Source organism: Crocuta crocuta, unplaced genomic scaffold (assembly GCF_008692635.1).
Source record: "Crocuta crocuta isolate KB4526 unplaced genomic scaffold, BGI_CrCroc_1.0 scaffold333, whole genome shotgun sequence".
In the NCBI taxonomy this organism is placed as follows: domain Eukaryota; kingdom Metazoa; phylum Chordata; class Mammalia; order Carnivora; family Hyaenidae; genus Crocuta; species Crocuta crocuta.
The window spans coordinates 1,996,930-2,021,553 of NW_027532856.1; the positions used below are offsets into that span (position 1 = coordinate 1,996,930).

General features: G+C 35.2%; 1 protein-coding gene across 1 annotated transcript in view; it reads left to right on the plus strand.

Annotated features, from left to right (window-relative positions):
• The window catches only part of BCAS3 (BCAS3 microtubule associated cell migration factor), a 586,605-nt gene that overhangs the window by 197,895 nt on the left and 364,086 nt on the right, over positions 1 to 24,624 (plus strand). The window contains exon 16 of the mRNA XM_077745617.1: positions 15,741 to 15,874. Within this exon, the coding sequence (XP_077601743.1) occupies positions 15,741 to 15,874 (134 nt within the window). The remainder of the gene's footprint in view (positions 1 to 15,740; positions 15,875 to 24,624) is intronic.

Below are 24,624 nucleotides of genomic sequence, written 5' to 3' on the forward strand. Positions count from 1 at the left end.
GCCCTCTCCCAGGTTCAGGCTTGTTTCAGTGTTCTCATTCAGATTTGTGTATACTCTTGCCATGCATCAGTTATTTTGAACAGTACTTTGAAAGCAGTGCAAATATGTCTCAAAAACACATACCTGAAACATATTTCAAAGGACATATAATATATCCAATTGGGTGGGTACTTATGGTAGGAAGGGATGGGGATGAGGACTGGGTGTGGAATGGAGGATGAGTAGGAGAATGTAAAAACAGCAGGCCATATTAGTATTCAGGATTAATATAATGGGTGTTATAAAGTCTTTAGAGTACCAACAATATAGAAGAAAATAAAATTAGGAGCACATGGGTGGCTCAGTTGGTTAAACATACGACTTCGAGTCCAATCATGATGTCACAGTTCATGAGTTCAGCTCAGAGTCTGGATCCTGCTTCAGATTCCGTGTCTCCCTCTCTCTCTGCCCCTTCCCTGCTCACACTGTCTTACTCTATCCCAAAAATAAGTAAAATTGAACAAATTAAAAAAAATTATTCTTCTCTAATTTAAAATGAACTAATCTTTTGGTTTTTCCTTTTGTTGCTTTGATGGTTTCATGGGAAGTTTTTGATGGTTGTTGTTTTTGTCTCTTTTTTAAAATCCTATCTTTTTGATGGACTAAGAAGCTATTACACCAGTCTGTATAGATACAGAAACAGGTTGTGCAACAAATGCCTACATGCTCAGAAACTTGTTATGTGTTTAGCTGTTGTTCTTATAAATACTCTTTCTGAAAATAATTAAGGAGTCATGTTTTGAAATAGATTAGATAAGTAAAGAAACCTAATTTCCAGAGACACTTGGTAATTTGCTGACATTTGATATATTTGCAAATATATCCAAAATAAAAATGTTAAATGATGAAAATTTTTATTTTTCATCTTGTAATTTTTGTTCTATAGTTTCTTGCTTTTTTAAAAAAAGATTTTATTCTATTTTTTAAGTAATATCTACAACTAACATGGAGCTGGAACTTACAGCCCTGAGATGAAAAGTTGCAGGATCTACTGACTGAGCCAGTCAGGTGTCCCTATTACATAGTTTCTGATCTCCACCGCTAGAACCTTGATTGAAGTCTGTTATACTGTCATAAATGTGCTCTGGAACACATGATTTGTGGTGCTTTGACCACCCATTTGGCCAGGCTACACATCTGAGACTCATTGACCTCTTTCTTGACCCCTCACCATGTATCTGTATTTCTTATACATCCCTCTCTGGCTGCTATATTTTTTGGTTTTATTGTGTTTACCCCTCTCCCCCTGCATAGGGTTAAGATTTTAATTTTCTTTTTTTTTCCTATTAGAATTTTTAGTGGAATTGCATTGAAATTATAGGTCCATTTGGCAGAGGGGGATGATTTATTTAGTTATCTTTTAGCATCTTGGAATAAAAATTTGTAGTTTCTACATAAAAGATTTGCCCATCTTTGTATTAGTATTATTATTAGCAGCCTTTTCCCCCTACATTAACAAGTATTATTATTAATTATTATTATTTTATTCTCAAGCTAATTAACATACAGTATAGTCTTGGCTTCAGAGTTCCATCTCTTACTTGTGACAGCCAGTGCTCATCCCAAAGAGTGCCCCCCTTAAATGCCTGTCACCCATTTAACCCACTCATCCACGGATTTTAACTTTCTAACTACTCGTTTAGCATCTGTCTTTTCTCTCTTTCCATTCAATCTATATAAAACCAGCAATTTTATCGCTTACCTTTATTTTTGTTTTGGTTTGTTTTCATTTTTATTGAGCTTGCAGTAGATTGCATAAATGCTAAGTATATAGCTTGGTGAATACAAACACACACACACACACACATACACACGTATAAGCTCTACCCAGAAAATTTAAATGTTCTGTTTTACACATCTCTGAAGTACACTGAATGGCATTCTTTTGGAAATGTTTAATTTCCAAATTTACCTTTCAAGTTATATTTTATAGTCCAAATACATAAAGTATCTATTCTAAACTGACTGACCTGCATCACATCCTCTTTACTTCTTCTGTCTTCTGCCATTTGTTCATATTTCACTTTCTTCCTTCCCTCTGTCTACCGAATTTTTTTAACCTTCATTTTAAAATGTATTTATTTTGAACTTTTTTTTTTTTTTTACAAATAGTTTATTGTCAAATTAGTTTCCACATAACACTCAGTGCTCATCCCCACAAGTGTCCTCCTCCATGCCCATCCCCCCTCCCCCCCACATCCATCAGTCCTCAGTTTTTGTCAGCATTCAAGAGTCTCTCATGGTTTGCCTCTCTCCCTTTCCCCCACCATTTCCGCCCTTCTTCTCCCCCTTGTTCCTCCGTCAAGTTCCTCCTAATCCTCCTATACGTGCAAACATATGATATTTGTCCTTCTCTGCCTGACTTATTTCGCTCAGCATAACACCCTCAAGGTCCATCCATGTTGCTACACATGGCCAGATTTCATTGTTTCTCATTGCCATGTAGTATTCCATGGTATAGATAAACCACATCTTCTTGATCCATTCATCTGTTGATGGACACTTAGGCTCTTTCCATGTTTTAGCTATTGTGGAGAGTGCTGCTATGAACATTGGGGTACATGTGCTCCTATGCATCAGCATTTCTGTATCCCTTGGGTAAATTCCTAGCAGTGCTATTGCTGGGTCATAGGGGAGTTCTATTGTTAGTTTCCTGAGGAACCTCCACACTGTTTTCCAGAGGGGCTGTACCAGTTTACATTCCCACCAACAGTGTAGGAGGGTGCCCGTTTCTCCACATCCTCGCCAGCATCTCGAGTTCTCTGATTTGCTCATTTTAGCCACTCTGACTGGCGTGAGGTGGTATCTCAGTGTGGTTTTGATTTGTATTTCCCTGATGAGGAGGGATGTTGAGCATCGTTTCATGTGTCTGTTGGCCTATTTTGAACTTTTTAACAGTGATTGTATGTGATAGCTCTGTGTGTGTGTGTGTGTGTGTGTGTATGTTTATAATTTGTCTTTGAGGATAGTAGGGTTGTGTTGGTACATAATAAGGGACAACAAAAATTAACACTTTTATCTTTAGACTTTTAAATTTGGTTTTCTTGTTGTCTATGGGCTTCAGTTATATCTTTAATTGAAGTCAGGCATACTGTTTTTTTCAAGACTTTTTTAAGCCCTTTTACTTTTTTTCTTTTTAACTTTATTTATTTTTGAGAGAGACAGATAGACTGAGAGCTGGGGAGGGGCAGAGAGAGGGAGACACAGAATCTGAAGCAGGCTCCAGGCTCTGAGGTTTCAGCACAGCGCCCGGTGTGGGACTCAAACTCATGAACTGCGAGATCATGACCTGAGCTGAAGTTGGCCGCTTAACCAACTGAGCCACCCAGGCACCCTACTTTTTTCTTTTTTAATGTAATGGTTGGCACTAAAAATTTCTTTTAAAAATCCAAATTAGTTAACATACAGTGTAATAGTGGTTTCAGGAGTAGAATTTCATGATTCCTCACTTACATATAATACCCATTGCTCATCCCAACAAATGCCCTCCTTAAATTCAAGTTAGTTAACATATAGTGTAGCATTGGTTTCAGGGGTAGAATTTACTGATTCATCACTTACATATAACACCTAGTGCTAATCCCAACAAGTGCCCTCCTTAATGCCCATCACCCATTTACTCATCCTCCCACTCACCTCCCCTCCAGCAGCCCTCAGTTTGTTCTCTGTATTTAAGAGTCTATTACGGTTTGCCTCCCTCTCAGTTTTTATCTTATTTTTCCTTCTCTTCCCCTGTGTTCATCTATTTTGTTTCTTAAATTCCACATATGAGTGAAATCATACAATATTTATCTTTCTCTGACCGACTTATTTTGCTTACCATGATATACTCTAGTTCCACCATGTTGTTGCAGATGGCAAGATTTCATTCTTTTTGTGCACCAAGTAATATTCCAGTGTGTGTGTGTGCGCGCGCATGTGCACGCACACCCCCCCCCCCACATCTTCTTTACCCATTTGTCAGTTGATGAACATTTGGGTTCTTTCCATAATTTGGCTGTTGCTGATAGCACTGCTATAAATATTAGGGTGCATGTGCCCCTTCAAATCAACATTTTTGTATCCTTTGGATAAAAAGAGTAGTGAAATTGCTGGGTTGTAGGATAGGTCTATTTTTAAGTTTTTGAGGAACCTCCATACTGTTTCCCATAGTGGCTGCACCAGTTTGCATTTCCACTAGCAGTACAAAAGGGTTTCCCTTCCTCTGCATCCTCTCCAGTATCTGTTGTTTCCTGAGTTGTTAATTTTAGCCATTCTGACAGGTGTGAGGTGGTATCTATGTCATTGTGGTTTTGATTTGTATTTCCCTGATGATGAGTGATGTTGAGCATCTTTTCATATGTCTGTTAGTTATCTGGATGTCTTCTTTGCAAAAGTGCCTCTTCGTGTGTTTAGCCCATTTCTTCACTGGATTATATGTTTTTTGGGTGTTGAGTTTGATAAGTTCTTTGTAGATTTTGGATACTAACCATTTTTCCAGCAAGTGATTTGCAAATATCTTCTTCCATTCTGAAAGTAGCCTTTTAGTTTTGTTGATTGTTTCCTTCGCTGTTCAGAAGCTTTTTATCTTGTTTAGATTCCAATAGTTCATTTTTCCTTTTGTCTCCTTTGCCTAGTAAGAAGTTGCTGCAGCTGAGGTCAAAGAATTGTTCCTTGTTTTCTTCAATAGGATTTTGATGGTTTCCTGTCTTACATTTATGTCTTTCATCCATTTTGAGTTTATTTTGTGTATGGGGTAAGAAAGTGGTCCAGGTTCATTCTTCTGCTTGTCACTGTCCAGTTTTCCCAACACTGTTTGCTGAAGAGACTGTCTTTTTTCCATTAGATATTCTTTCCTGCTTTGTCAAAGATTAGTTGGCCATAGATTTGTGGGTCCATTTCTGGGTTCTCTATTCTATTCCATTGATCTGTGTGTCTGTTTTCATGCCAGTACCATACTGTCTTGATGATTACAGCTTTGTAATATGTCTAGAAGTCCAGAGTTAGTGATACCTCTCTAGTTTTGGTTTTCTTTTTCAGGATTGCTTTGGCTATTCAGGGCCTTTTCTGGTTCCATACAAATTTTAGAATTGTTTGTTCCAGCTTTGTGAAGAATGCTGGTGTTATTTTGATAGAGATTGCACTGAATGTGTAGATTGCTTTGGGTAGTATAGGCATTTTAACAATATTCGTTTTCTGATCCATGAACATGGAATGTTTTCTCCATTTCTTTGTGTCTTCTTCAGTTTCTTTCATAAGCTTTCTATAGTTTTTTGGCATATAGATCTTTTACATCTTTGGTTAGGTTTATTCCTAGGTATTTTATCGGTTTTGGTGCAATTGTAAATGAGATCGATTCCTTGATTTCTCTTCCTGCTGCTTCATTATTGGTGTATAGAATTCAGCTGATTTGTGTATGTTGATTTGATATCCTGCAGCTTTGCTGAATTCATGTATCAGTTCTAACAGTTTTTTGGTGGAGTCTTTTGGGTTTTCCACATAGAATATCATGTCATCTTCGAAGAGTGAAAGTTTGACTTCTTCCTTGCCAGTTTGGATGCCTTTTATTTCTATTTGTTGTCTGATTGCTGAAGCAAGGACTTCCAACACTATGTTGAACAGCAGTGGTGAGAGTGGACATCCTTGTCATGTTTCTGACCTTAGGGGGAAAGCTTTTAGTTTTTCCCCATTGAGGACAATGTTAACTGTGGGTCTTTCATATACAGCTTGTATGATCTGGGGGAATGTTCCTTCTATCATGCTTTCTTGAGGGTTTTTATCAAGAAGGATGCTATACTTTGTCAAATGCTTTTACTGCATCTAGAGAGGATCATGTAGTTCTTATCCTTTTATTAATCTGATGTATCACGTCGATTGACTTGCAGGCATTGAACCATCCCTGCAGCCCAGGAATAAATCCAACTTGATCATGGTGAATAATTCTTTTAATGTATTGTTGGATTCAGTTTGCTAGTATCTTGTTGATAATTTTTGCAACCATGTTCATCATGGAGATTGGTCTGTAATTCTCCTTTTTACTGGGGTCTTTGTCTGGTTTTGGAATTAAGGTATTACTGGCCTCATAGAATGGATTTGGAAGTTTTTCTTCCATTTCCATTTTTGGAACAGCTTGAAAAACATAAGTAGTAACTCTTCTTTAAATATTTGGTAGAATTCCCCTGGGAAGTCATCTGGCCCTAGAAGACATGCTATTTCCAAGGCCCTTAGAGTTCTAAAACTCTGAAATTGTATGATATGTTGTTTTCCTGAATAAATATAGGAGTCAAATTAATCTTCCCAATCCATACTTCCTTATCTTCCCAATTCATCTACTTTATCTAAAAATTTTACATTTTTGCCATCACAGTGACCCTCCACATTGTGATATACAATATGACAGGGTAAGAAAAGCCACTCAATTATGAAAGAAAATTATTTTCTAAAAATATTTAATCACTTTAATGCCTTGATATCTTACTAGTGTTTTGTGTTAATATTATTCATTAATGGTTAACTTTATTAAAAGTGCATGGTTAAACCAAAAATAATCAATACAAGCTTATTCCAAAATTATATAGAAATTTAAAGGATTCTGAAAAAGGTGAGTGAATTTTGAATGCTGAAACTGCCTAAATATCTGACCTGCTCTAAATGTACAGTAATCTAGAGAGGTTGGTTTTGGGCAAATATAGTTACAGATGGATGGAATGGAATCCAGAAATTGATTAAATACACATGGTCACTTGATATTTGACCAAAATAGTAGGTGATTCAATGTGGATAGTATAGTTGTCTGACCAAACGTGGCTGTAGCAACTGGGAAATCCACTTGGGGAAAAAAAGAAACTTTTACTTAATGTCATGCACAGAAATTAAGTTGGTCATAGACTTAATTTAAAAGCTTAAACTATAATTCTTCAAAAATAAAACAAAAGGTTATATCATTGTGACCCAGGAGTGATAAAGAAAGACATTTACCTAGGATATCAAAAACACAAACCATAAAATCGGTCTTCATTAAATTAAAGACCTTGGGAAAGATATTGTTAGGAAAATGAAGTGGGATACCATAAAGTGGGAGAAAATATCATATATGCATAGCTTGTATATACATATAATCGTATACATAAATATATATGTAATGAAAAGACAAAACAGTTAAAAATAGACAAAAGATTTGAATGGTCGTGTCACAAAAGAAAATATGCAAATAGCCTTAATACATGAAAAGCTGTTCAACATCACCAATCACCAAGGATTATGGCATACTAAAACCATAAGAAATCATCAAATACTCACTGAAATGATTAAGGTTTTGAAAGACTGACAGTACCAAATATTTATGAGTTTCGGGGCTTGTGGGAAAGTTAAAACGGTACAGCTGCTTTAGATAAACATTTTCACAGTTTTTTTCTTAATCAAGTTAAACATACATATAAGCTAGCAATTCTACTCCTAAATATTCACCTAAGAAAAATAAAAACATATGTTCACATAGAGACTTGTTTTGAATCTTACTGGAAGTTTTTTTCATAATATCCTAAAATTAGAAATAACTGCTGAATGGATGTATAAATTATCATGTATCATTAGAATGGAATGCTGTCTAGTAATATAAATGAAGTAGTACTGCTACCTGCAGTAGTAGGCTTAATAAGATATTGTGTGACTCTATTTACATGAAATTCTAAAATAGGCAATATTAATTCATAATGGCAGAAAGCCAGTGAGTGGTTCCCAGGGGCCAGACAGTGGGGATGGGATGGACTGCAGGTGGACACAAGATGATTTTATCACATCTGCTCTATCTTAATGGCAGTAGCCTAGGTGTATATACTTGTCATACTCATCAAACTGTAGTAAAATGAGTAGACTTATTGTACATAAATTATATATTAGTAAAGATTAATGAAGCTTAGAAACTATTCTGGAATCTGAACAAAAATATATTTAGCCACCTGGAAAAATAAAAATAGATATGCAGCACGTTCCTATATATCTCTTGATTGAAATGACCATTTAAAATAATATTAGAATATTTAATACAAAAACCCAATAGATATGGCCAAAGATGTCTTCAGAACTCTGAATATGATGCAAAGTGAAAGAAAGAAAACAAGGTATTCAAATAAAGATGTTAGGACACTTAACTTTGAAACTCCTAAAAACGCAAGAGGATAGAAATAGTAAGCTATAAAATGAGTGAGCTAGAAACTCAATTATGATTGTAGTTTTTCCCACATGGAACAAATTGGTAAGAACCATATCAGAGACTTTGGTTTAATTTATCTTGATTATAGATACATGTAACTTTCAGAAGGGATAAAATGAATCATGTCTTTTATGTGTTTGACAGTGTATACTTCAGTGCCTTTCACAGTGTTTTTGAGCTTAAATTTTAGAAAGACTTTTAATATATCCTGGGCCACAAATGTAGAAATATACAGTGATGAGTTTGATTATCCACATCTTTAAGCAACTTAAGAAATGTGCTAACACTGTTGCTGTCCATAGGGAGATTTTGAGACCATTGTTTTCAGGTATTCACATTCACTTTAAAGTTTTGTTAATCAGACTTTAATAGGCTCTTACTGTGATTTTATGTAATTTGAAGACCTAAAAGATTTTGATCAGTACTAGGGTTCTGTTTCTCTGCTTTTGTTTACAAATTGGACTAGTAACTTTATTTTTTATGTTTGTTTGTTTGTTTATTTATTTTGAGAGAAAGAGAGAGATAGAGACAGGGGGAGGGACAGAGAGAGAGGGAGACAGAGAATCCCAAGCGGATTTTGCGCTGNAGCTATAAAATGAGTGAGCTAGAAACTCAATTATGATTGTAGTTTTTCCCACATGGAACAAATTGGTAAGAACCATATCAGAGACTTTGGTTTAATTTATCTTGATTATTATGTAACTTTATTACATACTTTATTATTATTAATTTATCTTGATTATACATGTAACTTTCAGAAGGGATAAAATGAATCATGTCTTTTATGTGTTTGACAGTGTATACTTCAGTGCCTTTCACAGTGTTTTTGAGCTTAAATTTTAGAAAGACTTTTAATATATCCTGGGCCACAAATGTAGAAATATACAGTGATGAGTTTGATTATCCACATCTTTAAGCAACTTAAGAAATGTGCTAACACTGTTGCTGTCCATAGGGAGATTTTGAGACCATTGTTTTCAGGTATTCACATTCACTTTAAAGTTTTGTTAATCAGACTTTAATAGGCTCTTACTGTGATTTTATGTAATTTGAAGACCTAAAAGATTTTGATCAGTACTAGGGTTCTGTTTCTCTGCTTTTGTTTACAAATTGGACTAGTAACTTTATTTTTTATGTTTGTTTGTTTGTTTATTTATTTTGAGAGAAAGAGAGAGATAGAGACAGGGGGAGGGACAGAGAGAGAGGGAGACAGAGAATCCCAAGCGGATTTTGCGCTGTCAGTACAGAGCCTGACATGGGGCTCCAACCCATGAACTGTGAGATCATGACCTGAGCTGAAATCAATAGTCAGAGGCTTAACCGACAGACCTGCCCTGGTGCCCCTGGATTAGTAACTTTTAAAGATAATTAAATAATATGTAAGTTTTTAATCTGTACGTGTACTAATGGGGAGGTATTAAATTCATAAGAATTAATACCAAATTTAAAATTAATGACTGATATATTTTGGTTTCCTGTATGGATTTCCATTTACTCCAGCATATTAGTGTTTATATCTCTTTTTGTAGGAAAGTGTGAATAGGTCATAATTTGTTTTCCAATTCATATGTGTGCACGTGATAACTGTACAATTAGGGAGGTGTTATAAATAGGATATGGTAAAAAAGACCTACCTACTCATGTTTCCAAGATTTTATAACATATCCCCAGTGGAGGTTTGCTACTCTTTAATTTTGCCTTTTGGGCTAACCAGCTGACGCCCAGTTGAAAAGATTTATGTTCTTATGAGGCCACAAAAGCCTTAATGTTCAGTCTCCAGCTACCTCAGATTTTGGAGAACGCCATGTACCATCAGTAGCTTCAGTCTCCACCCTCGAATGCTAATGCTCATCTATCAAACTTGAGGCTGAGAGTGAGGGAGAGGAAACTTCCAGATAAACACACAGCAGCGCCTAAACAGCTAATCACTCTAAGCTTCCGCTTCCAGGCCCTATAATTAGAAGTCCTTCTTTTCCTTGTATTCCCAGATGACGCAAATGCTTTTTGTGGCTTGGCACCTCATTTGGGGCGTGGGTTTAGTTTATGGCCAGGCCAGAGTCTGGTTTAGTCTTCTGATGCTGCATAAATAGTTCTTAAGCCACAGTCTACTCTGTACGAGTTTTTCCTTTTATGTATATCTGCTTTTTAACTTGTTTTCTAGAAAAAAAAAAAAAAAGCTTGTCATTTCTCCCAGCAGAATGTGTGCAAAAGAGGAAATTATAAATGAAAACACATGATTATATAGTACTATACTAGTTACTTATTTCTTCTTTTCCTCTCTGATCTCTTATTTTTATTTCTTTTTTACTATTTTAAAGTTTTGTCAAAAAAAAGCAAGCTCATTGGTGGATTACAGAAGCCACATTTACATGAGGAAGTGGGAAAAAAAAAAACCTTTTGGGATAGGATACACAATAGATAATAAATTTTCAATGGCCCATTTCTCTAAAAATCTGAATTCGTTTTACATATTAGAAACCAGGCAGATGCTGAAAAGCTAGGAGCATATTGAAAAGCATTCGTTTCTGATTATCATTCACATGTGAGACAACATCGTCTTGATATGACTTTTATTAGAGTGCTTATTGTGAGTAAAATATTGGTATGATTCTAAAAGAAATGAAGTTTATCTTCTGTAGGTGAGTCATTTACTTGTATTATAAATATAAGCTCATCATTTTCCTGTCAGAATGTTTCAGTTGAATTGTTTATCATGTGCAGAAAAAAGTTTTGTAGTGGAAAAGTGATATCAGAACATAGTAGCAGAATTGTGATAATTCAGAGTTGGTATAACTCAGCAAAAAGTAGGAGTGAAGAAATATTTTTCACAAAAGGACAACTAAGCATTCATGACCAACCTTAGAAATTTGTTGGTCAGGTAGCAACAATAAGATGGACAGAGTATAAAGTATGTCAGTGACTTCTTGATCGTAGCTGGTTGCAGGGTGGGACGCAATGTTATATAAACCGTTATACATTTCAAGTAGATCTCAATAATGACACTTTTTTTGTCCTCTAAAATGTATTCCCTTGGAAACAGGCATCTAGTATGGTGTTTTTTAATTTAACGTAATGACAAAAACTATACCTTTTATTACCCAAGTAAGTAGCAAACTTAGATATACTTCATCTTTCTATTTAAGCGATTACCTTATCTTCCCACTAGTACTTAATATTCTTGCATATAGTTTTTTCAACAGAGAAAAGTTTGGGAGTTAAAAATGTGATTCTGCTTCCGGCACAGAAGAGTAAACTAACAAACCATTCTTTCCACAGAAAACAAATATAAATTCTGGACAAAATATAAACAAACATGCACAAATTTAGATATGTGTATTATAGTTCCTGGAACAACTAATAGAAGCTTAAAGAGAGATAAAGAGGAAATCGAACAATTAAAATTGGATATTAAAAATATTGAAATCATGTAGAAAAAGGGAAGGAAGCAAGAATAGAGAAACAAAGAATAAAAACAAGGAAACCATCAGAAAAATAATAAAAAATAATAAAATGGTAGCTGTAAACTCAACCAGTACATTAGGGTAAATGTGAATGAACTGCAAACACGATTTAAAAGTCCAGAATTGGATTTAAAACAAACAAACAAACAAACAAATTAGACCTCAATTATTATCTAAAACAAAGTCATTTTTTAATGTTTATTTTTGAGAGAGAGAGACAGACAGACACAAGTAGGGGAGGGGCTGAGAGAGGGAGACACAGAATCTAAAGCAGGCTCCAGAGCCCAACACAGGGCTCAAACCCACGAACTACAAGATCATTCCTTGAGCTGAAGTTGGACACTCAACCAACTGAGCCACCTTTTAAATACAAATATATTATTATAAAAGAGAAAGAATGGAGAAGTATATGCCATGCCTCAGTCAAAACAAAGCTAGAGTAATGATATCAGTATCAGAAAAAGTAGACTTCAGAACAAGAAAAATACCAGGGTTAAAATGGGACATCATGATAAAAGAGGCAGTTCACCAAGAAGTCATAAGAATACTAAATGTGTGGGGTGCCTGGGTGGCTTAGTCGGTTAAGCATCCGACTTTCGCTTAGGTCATGATCTCGCGGTTCGTGGGTTCGAGCCCCGCGTCGGGCTCTGTGCTGACTGCCAGCTCAGAGCCTGGAGCCTGTTTCAGAGTCTGTGACTCCCTCTCTCTCTAACCCTCCCCTGCTCACGCTGTCTCTCTCTCTCTCTCCTAGAAATAAATAAAACATTAAAAAAAAAGAATACTAAATGTGCATGAACCTAAAAAAAAGTCTAAAATTTAGGGAGTCTATATTAAAAAAAAACATATCCACAATTATACTTGGAGATGTTCAGTTGTATTCAATAATAGAACATGACAGCAGGCAGTCAGTAAGGATATTGAAGATCCTAACAACACTATCAGTAAACTCGAATTAACTGACCTGTTTACTTCAGGTGTTTCAAATATATATGGAACAGTCACTGCAATCTCTTCTCAGATATAGAACAAGGTTTAACAAATTCCTTGTCATCATGGAATTAAACTAAAAATCAGTATGTGAAAGATACCTGAAAAATACCCAAATACTTAGAAAAATGAACAATATATCTTTAAATAATTCCATGAGTAAAAGAGGAAATATCTAGAAAACCTTTAGAACTGAATGCAGAAGAAAAGACAATGTATCAAAATTTTGAAATTCAGGTTTACAGGGAAGTTGATACCAGTATATGCTTACTCTGAAGAAGGTTCCTGAAACAGTAATCTAAGCTTCCACTTTAAAACAGAAAAAAAGAAAGAGCAAATAAAACTAAAGCAAGGAGAATAAAGTAGCAGAAGATACTAATAGCAGAAGGAGGAAGATAGAAGAAAGCACACATTGAAAAAAGAAATCAGGAAATCAGTGACACTCAGAATAGATTTCCTTGAAAACATCTAGGTAGAATGACCAAGAAAAAAAGAGGGAAGACAAATTGTTGATAACCTCATTGAAAAAGGGGACATCACCAAAGACCTTACAGATAATTAATAAAGGCCATTTCCTTGAGTTACAGAAAGTAATTCACCCATTTAAATTAAGTCTCCCCAATTTTACATTTAAAATACTAAAATTTAAATTACAAAGAAATTAAATAAAAATATTTAAAAGTGTTAAAATAAAAGGGCCCACATAGTTTTAGTGGCAAATTCTACTGAGTATTTAAGTAGAAAATAATAGCAGCTTTCTGTAGTCTCTGTCTTCAGTTTCACAATGTGACCAACTTTGGCTGATACTGAAAACAGACAAATACGTGATTAGAAAGCTACAAACCAGTAACCCTCAGGAATAGTCATGCAAATCTTAAAACATTAGCTAACTGAATCCAGCAGCATATAATAAAGAATTTTTACCAGATGGAGTTTATCCTAGAAATGCAAGTCTTGTTTGACATTTGCTTATCATTCATTTACTAAAAATCACCATGTTAATTGAGTAAAGAAAAAATATCACATCATGTTACAGGTGTAAGACACTGGACACAATTCAATATTTATTCGTTATAAAAACTATCAACAAATTAGGAATAGAAAGGAACATCCTTAACTTGATAGAAAGTATTTATAAAACATCTACAGCTAACATCATACTTAAAGATTGAATGCTTTCTCCTAAAATTTGGAAGGCATGAATATTGCTTCTCCCCACTCCTGTTTTCCTCAGTAGTGTAGTCAGTGAAGAAAAATAAAAGGCATGTAGTTTGGAAAGAAAAAAAATCAAATTATGTCTATTCACATACTACATGATAGTCTGTAAAGAAAAATCCACATAATCTACAAAAAGCCCTTACTAGAACTGGCAGAATATACAGTCAATATAAAAAAAAAAAATGCCCACTATCTATATACCAGCAGGGAAAAATTGACAATTGAGATAATATAAAGAGTACCATTTATAATGGATTCAAGAAAAAAATATATATAATTTATGTGCTCAATAAGAAAAAAAGAAGTCAAAGAAGACATATCAAGTAATATAAAGTGTTCATAGAGCACAACACTCAATATTGTTAAGATGTTCATCACCTTCATTTTGATTTATTTACTAAATATCTTCCCCCAAATTCCTAGGAATTTTTTATATCAAAATTCTGATTTTGGGGTGCCAGAGTGGCTCAGTTGGTTGAACGTCTGACTCTTGATTTCAGCTCAGGCCGTGATCCCAGCATTGTGAGATGAAGTGTCTCATCCGGCTCTGTGCTGAGCAAGGAGTACTTGAGATCCTCTCTCTCTGCCTCTGCCCCTCTCTGCACTCATGTGCTTTCTCTAAAATTAAAAAAAAAAAATTAAAAACATCTGATTTTGTGTTTGAAAAGGAAATGGAATAGCCAAAATAATGTTGAAAAAAAAGTTCTTATCTGATTTCAAGATTTGATATAGTTATGGTAATCAGGCAAGTGTGGTATTAATGAAAGTATAAACACAGAAAATGATGGACTAGAATAATATTTCCAGGAGAAGACCTATGCAGATACAGCTAGTTGATCTTTGGCAAGTTGATAATGGATAAAGAATAAAGGATAAAGAACTCAGTGGGTAAAGAATATTCCCTTTAAGAAATCTTGCTAGGGGGCGCCTGGGTGGCTTAGTCGGTTAAGCGTCCGACTTTCGCTTAGATCATGTACTCGTGGTTCGTGGGTTCGAGCCCCGCGTCGGGCTCTGTGCTGACTGCCAGCTCAGAGTCTGGAGCCTGTTTCAGTCTGTGACTCCCTCTCTCTCTGACCCTCCCCTGCTCACGCTCTCTCTCTCTCTCTCCTAGAAATAAATAAAACATAAAAAAAAAAAAAGAAAGAAATCTTGCTAGGACAATTGGACATTGTTTGCAAAAAAAAGTTAATTTGTCTGATACCTCACGCTTTATACAAAAATTAAAACAAATGATAGACCTATATGCAAAATATAGAACTATGAAATTTTGACAAGAAAACAGAATTTTTGTAAGCTTGGATTAGGCAAAGAATTCTTAGGTATGACATTTCATCAAAATAAAAAACTTGCTCTGTGAGAAACTGTTGGCAGTATGAATAAATATTATACCAGGGTAGAGACATGTTTTTAAACTGATAAATTAAGTAGAGTATCAGTAGATAAATTGAAACTTAAAATTCAGGTTTTGAGAAGTGGCAAAAAGTGGGAGCAGGTTTTAGTTCCATGGAGAGAAGTCATTTTCACATTCTTTGTTTTCAGGTTTGCTATTTTAAAATGCTTGTGAACTCTCCATAAACTTTTCCCTACTAGTTGTACAGGAACCTCATAAAACCTTTACATCTAGTATCCTCACTATGCTTGTATACAGATAACAGCGTTAAGATTTTGTGTTCATACAGGAAAAAGGTACGGGGTATTAATTTTTTTATTGGATGAAGTTTTTTACATCTTTGGCAATTTTTTCCTTCGGTAATGTTTTAAAGCATAATGAATATTTGTGGAAAATATTTCACCAACATACATAATTGTTTTTATTTTTACTCTCTTTTTGGTGTGTCCTTTAGGAATGCTTCTAGTTACAACAGACACCCTTGGCCATGACTTTCATGTCTTCCAAATTCTGACTCATCCTTGGTCTTCATCACAAAGTGCTGTCCATCATCTCTATACGCTTCATAGGGGAGAAACTGAAGCCAAAGTAAGTTGTATATTTTTCAGAAGGTGTGTGTTTGTGTGCAGTTGCACATGTGTGTGTGTGATATGACATCTAATATAACTGTTTATATCATATTGAAGCTTAATGTAAATGTTAGTGAGAACATACTGTTTTTGGTGATAGAGTATATCAGAGTAAATAAGAAAAAATACTTACCCTATAAATATTATTCTATATAAATATTTGACCCAATAAATACGTAAGTAGAAGGTGAACAAGTCAATGAATGTGGATAAAACAAGAGTTCCATTTATCCTTCTCCTCCTACCCTGTACCATTTCTTGCCCCAGCGAAAACCCTGTCATGTATCTGATATCTCTCCAGGTCTTTTTCTGTGTGTTTTGGTTGTATATACATGCACACATGCATGCGCGCACATACACACTACACACAGGTAAACACATTCACATATACTCAAAAATAATTGAGTTTTGTAATGTATGACTATGTGGGTAATATTCAGTGGCATGTAGGAGTCAGTTCACAGTGGCTAGTGAGAATGAGTTATGTACATTTCTCCCGGACTCTGGATATAGTGATGTCACATTGTGATGTGAAATCATCCATGGCAGGAGTGTTTACATAATGATAGTCAGCAAACACTACAAATCAGAACTATTTTTTTCTTATGGAGCAAGTTTTTAACATTTAGCAACACATCACTGTATATGCATGTATGGACATGCACACATACACACATCTACACATACGCACACACACACAACCACATATGTAATTTACTAAGCATTTGTATTAGGCACCATGCTAAATGCTTTTACAAGTATTTAATACTCTTAATATCACTTGGTAGATACTGTGATAGCTTAATAAGCTAAAATCCCAACTATTCTTTTGTTTCCCAGAGCCTGTGGTTATGTATTTACCTGTACACTACTGTAAATACTTTGAGAGATAACTCTTTGATACCCACCACCATTTATTGACTAGTCCATCCTTTCCCAATAGTCTAAAATGCTGTTTATCTTAAGTTCCCATTAAACTTTTCTGTAATAGAGGAGCACCTTGGTGGCTCAGATGGTTAAGTGTCCAACTTCACCCCAGGTCATGATCTCATAGTTGGTGGGTTTGAGCCCTGCATCAGGCTCTGTGCTGACAGCTAAGAGCCTGGGGCCTGCTTCAGATTTTGTTTTTCCCTCTCTGCCCCTTCCCTGCTTGCACTCTTGTCTCTCTCTCTCAAAAATAGATAAACATTAAAAAAATTTAAAAAATTTTTTCTGTAATAGAATGAAACATCTTAAGTATATAGAAATCCATGAGTTTATAATGATACTTTGAAAGGAAGCGTTGGACATAAATGTAGGTAGCTTATTTACTAACTCATTATCCTCAAAATTGATAAAGAGAGAGTATTCAGCACTTACCCTGTCTTTCTTGCATCACTTTAATAAGACAACTGAATAGTTGATGAGGTAAAGGTTTTCTTTATGGAAGAGTTCCAATATTAAAAAGTTTAGCATTTAGATTTAGTGTGGAGATCATTTTGTAATATATACACAGAGTGAATAATGTCATACATCTGAAGTAATATAACATTGTATGTCAATTATATCTCAATTAAAATAAAGGTTAGAATTATAAGAATCACTATTGTTGCTACCCCTAATGAAACAGTGGATTTAGGCAATAATTATCTGTGTTTGGTTTTAGCTGAAGAGTCTTAACATTACCAAAGTGAAACAGTCAGATCATGTGCTTCCTGATTTGTGTAATAGTATGCATATATACGGTATTATGTATAAAATATTTCTGCCCAGCCCTCTCAATTAAATCTGCATCTAATTCAGCCCTTAAATATAATTAGTACCTTACATAAAAAGACAGAGATAGAGAGACAAGTTCAACAGTATCATGAGAATGCAGCTAGCTAACTCTAAAATGTAGGAAGTTCTTCATTTCCAGTGTGACCTAATTTTTCCCAAGCTTTTATTTAAATTCCAGTTAGTTAACATACAGTATAATATAAGTTTCAGGTGTAGAATTTAGTGATTCAGTACTTACATACAATATCCAGTATTCATCATGGACAAGTGCACTTCTTCATCCCCATTTAACTCATCCCCTCTGGTAACTGTCAGTTTGTTCTCTGTAGTTAGGAGTCTGTTTCTTGGTTTGCCTTTCTTTTATCCGCCCAATGTTCTTTTGTTTTATTTCTTAAATTCCCCATGTGAGTGAAATCATATGGTACTTGTCATTTTCTGACTGACTTATTTCACTTAGATCCATGCACATCATGGCAAATCACAAAATTTCATTCTTTTTTGTGGCTAATAATCCAGTGTGTGTGTGTGTGTGTGTGTGTGTGAGAGAGAGAGAGAGAGAGATCTTTTTTTGAAGAAGAGACTTATTTATTTATTTACTTATTTTTTCAATTTTTAAATTCCAATTCCAGCTCATTAACATACAGTGTAATATTAGTTTCAGGTGTAGAATTTTGCAAGTCATCACTTAACATACAATATCCAGTGCTCATCATAACAAGTGCCCTCTTTAATACCCATTACCCATAACGCATCCCCTGCCATCCCCCTCCCCATCCCCCTCTTTTTCATCTCCCATCCGGTAACCCTCAGTTTGTGCTCTATAGTTAAAGAGGCTGTTTTCTGGTTTGCCTCTCTTTCCCGCACCATGTTCATCTGTTTTGTTTCTTAAATTCCACATATGAGTGAAATCATATGGTACTTGTTTTTCTTTGACTCACTTCACTTAGCATAATACTCCCTAGCTCCATCCATGTTGTGGTAAGTGGCAAGATTGCATTCTTTTTTATGGCTGAGTAATATTCCATTGTGTATATATACTACATCTTCTTTATCCATTCATAAATAGACGTTTGGGTTCTTTCCATCATTTGGCTATTATTGGTAATGTTGCTATAAACATTGGGGTGCATGTATTCCTTTGAATCAGTATTTTTGTATCCTTTGGGTCAATACCTAAGAGTTGTAATTGCTGGATCATAAGGTAATTCTGTTTTTAACTTTTTGAGGAAAGTACATACTGTTTTCCAGAGTGGCAGCACCAGTTTGTATTCCAACAGTGTAAAATGGTTCCCCTTTTTCCACATCCTCATCAACATCTGTTGTTTCCTTTGTTGTTAATTTAGCCATTATCACAGGTGTGAGGTGGTATCTCATTGTGGTTTTTTTTAAATCTTTTAAGTGTTCTTTATTTCTGAGAGAAAAGAGAGAAACAGCGTGAGCAGGAGAGGGTCAGAGAGAGAGGGAGACGCAGAATCTGAAGCAGGCTCCAGGATCTGAGCTAGCTGTCAGCACAGATCCTGAAGCAGGGCTCAAACCCACGAACTGTGAGATCATGACCTGAGCTGAAGTCGGACGCTCAACCAACTGAGCCACCCAGGCACCCCCTCATTGTGGTTTTGACTTGCATTTCCCCGATTATGTGTGACTTTGAACATCTGTTGGCCATCTGGATGTCTTTGTTGAAAAAATATCTATTCTTGTCTTTTCCTTTTTTACTGGATTATTATTTTTTTGAGTGTTGAGTTTTATAATTTCTTTATATATTTTGGATACTCACCCTTTTATCAGATATGTCATTTGCAAATATATTCTCCCATTTGAAAGGTTGCCTTTTGGTTTTGTTGATTGTTTTCTTTGTTGTGCAGAAGCTCTTTATCTTAATGAAGTCCCAATAGTTCATTTTTGCTTTTGTTTCCCTTGCCTCTGGAGATGTGGTTAGTAAGAAGTTGCTACAGCCAATATCAAAGGGGTTGCTACTTGTGTTCTCCTGTAGAATTTTGATGGTTTCCTGTCTTAAAGTTAGGTCTTTCATCCATTTTGAGTTTATTTTTGCGTATGGTGTAAGAAAGTGGTCTAGTTTCATTCTTCTGCTTGTTGCTGTCCAGTTTTCCCAATACCATTTATTGAAGAGACTGGCTTTACCCTGTTGGATATGCTTTCCTGATTTGTCAAAGATTAATTTACCATATAGTGGTAGGTTCTTTTCTGGGTTTTCTATTCTGTTTCATTGATCTATGTGTCTGTTTTTGTGCCAGTACCATACTATTTTGATTACTACAGCTTTGTTATATAACTGGAAATCTGGAATTGTGATACCACCACAGCTTTGTATTTCTTTTTTAAGATTGTTTTGGCTGTTCAGTGTGTTTTGTGGTTCCATACAAATTTTAGGATTAGTCGTTCTAGCTCTGTGAAAAACGATGTTGGTATTTTGATAGGGATTGCATTAAGTCTGTAGATTGCTTTTGGTAGTACAGACATTTTAACAATATTTGTTCTTCTAATCCATGAACGTAGATTTTCTTTCCATTTGTTTATGTCATCTCCATTTCTTTTGTCAGTGTCTTATAGTTTTCAAAGTATAGGACTTTTACTTCCTTGGTTAAGTTTATTCCTAGGTGTCATATTATTTTTGGTGCAGTTGTAAATGGGCTTGCTTTTTTTTTTTTTTTTTTTGAGTTTTTTTTTTTTTTTTTTTTTTTTNTTTTTTTTGAAGTTTATTTATTTTACTTATTTATTAATTTTTAAAGTTTATTTAATTTATTTACCTCTCTCTTTCTTGAGAGAAAGAGAGAGAGAGAGAGAGAGAAAAGGACAGAGAGAGGGAGAGAGAATCCTTCGCAGGCTTTGTGTGGGTGGTGCCAAACACCATGTGGGGCTCAAACTCATAAACTGTGAGATCATGGCTTGAGCCAAAACCAAGAGTTGGTCACTTTAACAGCTGAGCCACCCAGGCACCTTTGGAACTGGTTTCTTAATTTCTCTTTCTCTTGCTTCATTATTTAGTGCATAGAAAAGCAGTGGATTTCTGTACATTTATTTTTGTATCCTGGGATCTTATTAAATTCATCTATCACTTGTAGCAGTTATTTATTTATTTATTTATTTTTTGTGGAGTCTTTTGGGTTTCCTATATATAGTATCATGTCATCTGCAAATATGGCAAGTTTTGTTTCTTTCTTACCAATTTGGATACCTCTTATTCTTTTGTGTTGTCTGATTGCTGTGGCTAGGACTTCGGTACTATGTTGAATAAAAGTGGTGAGAGTGGACGTCCTTATCGTGTTCCTGATCTTAAAACTGAAAGCTTTCCCCCATTGAGTATGATGTTAGCTGTGGGTTTTTCATATATGGCCTTTGTTATATTGAGATATGTTCCCTCTAAACCTACTTTGTTGAGGGTTTTATCATGAATGGATGTTGTACTTTGTTGAATTTTTTTTTTGCATCTGTTGAAATGATCATATGGTTTTTATCCTTTCTCTTTTTGATGTGTTATGTCACATTGGTTGATTTTTAAACATTTTCTTCCCTAATTTCCCTGACTAGGACTTCAAGTACCATGTTGAAAAAAGTGGTGAGAGTGGACATCCTTGTTTTGTTCTTGACCTTAGAGGAAAAGCTTTCAGCTATTGACTGTTGAGTGTGATGCTAGGTGTGGGCTTGTCATAGATGGCCTTTATTATGTCGAGGTACATTCCCTTTATACTCATTTTGTTGAGAGTTTTGTCATGAGTGGATGTTGAATACTTTCATATGCCTTTTCCTTATCTATTGAGATGATCGTATGGTTTTTATCCTCCTTTTTGTTAAAGAAGAAAGTGGTATGGATCTCAGTCAGTGTCTAGGTGGAGGCTTATTGGAAGCTGGACTCTCAGGCAGCAGCTTTTATAGTATGAAAATATACTTCTTTTAGGGATAGTCTAGGAGATGGGCATTTTAGTCTATTGTTCTGTGCCCTGAGTGAATTGGGGATTAAGAGGAATCATTTTAAACTATATAAATATCCCATGTTTCCCCCAAAATTTGTAACACTGCTTTCATTTATATAATCATTAAATTCCTATTTTATTCAGTGGGTTATATTCATTCAGTAACTATTAATTTTAATGCTCAGAATATCCCAGATTTGGCCAATTAGGCTTATCAACTTGACATCTGTGTCCTTTGACATATCTCCATTTTATTCCAACAGTGCCCTTACCCTCTGGCACAACTAAATTTGCTTATTCTTATTTTAGTTGCCATTCAGTTTTGTTTCTTTTGTATGGAAGTTACCAATTAGATGAACATTTTGCTGCTGGGCACATTTTACTTCCTGAACTCTGGTTTAATAATACCTGTCCTGTCCTCACCAGTCACTGGTATTCCCTACGTCATCTAGAATTTGAGTATTTTAAATATTTATATATATTTTTTACCTACACCTGTTTATCAATTTAACTTATACCTCATTTGCATTAACATTATTTATCATTTCATTTACCTGTACATGAAATCTGGAAATAGAGATCATGTTTAACCTTCCTGGTATTTGTCATCCTTAGAACAGTGCCCTGAACATGGGCAAATGTTTATAGGTACAAATATTTGCTGCTGCCAGTGTTATTCCTGTTTAACATGTAGGGAAACCAAATAGAAATTATTAAAATTATTTTGTTCTCTGTCACACCCTGAAAATTAGGAGATTGGAAATTTCTAAACATCTAATATTAAAATCTAAGGAAACTCAATTAATTACCATCAAATTAATTTTTGTTAATTTTCCTCCTAGTGAAAATTATTTTGAAATGATATATATAAAATTTAACACTGATTATGAAATCTACTTAGCATATCTTTCTGTCTTTGAGTACTTCAAAATCACGTCATTCTGGATTCTTCCAACAACTCTGAGGGTACTTTAATCAGGCAAGGAAAAAAACTCAAGTATGTGGATCTAATTATGTTGAATTAAGTTGTTTTGTGATCTGTGACTTGGAATATCCTCTGCATCTGACAGCAATTTTCCTCATAAGGCACATATGTAGTTAGAAAAATGTTCCTGGTTTTCAACAGTTTTATATAATATATATGGTGAAACTTTACAATATTTTGTTAGTATACTTCCATAATGCTTTACTCAAGCAGATACAAGTCATTTTAGTACTTAACATTGTAATTTTAGTAAATGATCAACTTGTTTTGGAGACATTTGTGCATCAGATAAGTGTTACTTTTGCCTTATCAGAACAGTTCTATAAAATGGTAAGATTCTCAATGGCAAAGAATCTAGCCATTTAATATTACTGATTGATAGTATTTGATGGTCAGTTCAGATAAAAATAATAATTTTAGTATGATTATGTCCATATTGTCTACTTATGTTTATACTGAAATTCAAATTTTCCTGTACTTTCTGTACTTTTTGTACTTTCTGTACAAAAATAATGCTTGCTTGTTTATTTATTTATTTAGAGAGCAAGTGAGCAAGAGCTGGGGAAGGGCAGAGAGAGAGAGAGGGAGAGAGAGAATCTCAAGCAGGTTCCACACTCAGTGTGGATCCTGACATGGGACGTGATCCCATGACCCTGAAATCAATACCTGAGCCGAAATCAAGAGTTGGATGCCCAACTGACTGAGCCACACAGGTGCCCCTGGACTTTCTTTATTTTTATTTGCCAAACCTAGCAATTCTATGCATAACCCTATAGTCTTTTTTTTGGTCAATTCCCCCACCATGTTAGCTTTATTACGATATAGTTCTTATAGTATAAAATTCAGTTTTTAAAATGTCCATTTCAGTGGGTTTTTTAGTATATTCATAGGGCTTTGTATCACCAGCAGCTATGTATCACTACTTTTAGAACATTTTTATAACCCTTAAAATAACCTTTTGGCATTAGTAGTCACTCCCCATTCCCCATCCCCAACTTTCATATATATTTGGATGCTGCTTAGTAATTATATTACCAAGGACGAATTATCTACTTTCCTTAAGTTTCAATGTACTCATCTGTAAAATGGGACCAAAGTCCATTACAAAGCATTTATCTCAAGAAATGTTAGAAATAATGTATGTAAAGTGTGTTTTACTGTGCTTAGTAGAACACTTGGCACAGTAAGTGACAGAGAGTTAATATGAGGACCTCCACTTTTGGTCACTGTGGTGTAAGGAGGAGAGGTTGGTGGAAGATGGTGGAATAGGAGGACTTTAAGCTCTCCTCGTCTTAGGATGCAGCTAGATAACACTCACATCAGTATAAATAAACTAGAATAAGAGGAACTAGATTTACCTTCCTACATGAAACAGTTAAAGAACAAAAAACAGTGCTTTTCTAGACACTGTACATAAGGCTAAGAAGGATGATGATCCTTGAGAGATGGGATATAAATGAGAAAAGCCCTATGATTGCCTCAGCTTACTGCCTGGACAGAGTTTCCATCCTGCAGTGCAAGAAGGGGGAGCCCAAGTGGAGCGTGGTTGATAAGGTATTGCTAAGAGTGCTGAGAGGTAGTTCATGGAGTTCTCAAGGAAAGAGGACTGAAGAGATAAAAGCTACAAGGAGAGAACATCCTGAGACCTGCAGAGGAAATCTGAGACCGTGGAAAGAACCATCATTATACCAGAAAGGAAGAAAGTAAAACTATATTTACTTAAAGATGATGTGATTGTCTGTGTAGAAAATCTAATGGATTCTACAAAAATAGTTAGAATAAGTGATTTTAATTAGGTTTCAGTATGTTAGATCAGTATACAGAAGTCACTTGCGGGGCACCTGGGTGACTTAGTTGGTTAAGCGTCCGACTTCAGCTCAGGTCATGATCTCATGGTTCCTGGGTTCGAGCCCTGTGTCAGGCTCTGTGCTGACAGCTCAGAGTCTGGAGCCTGTTTCAGATTGTGTCTCCCTCTCTCTCTGACCCTCCCCTGCTCATGCTGTCTCTCTCTCTCTCTCTCTCTCTCTCTCTCAG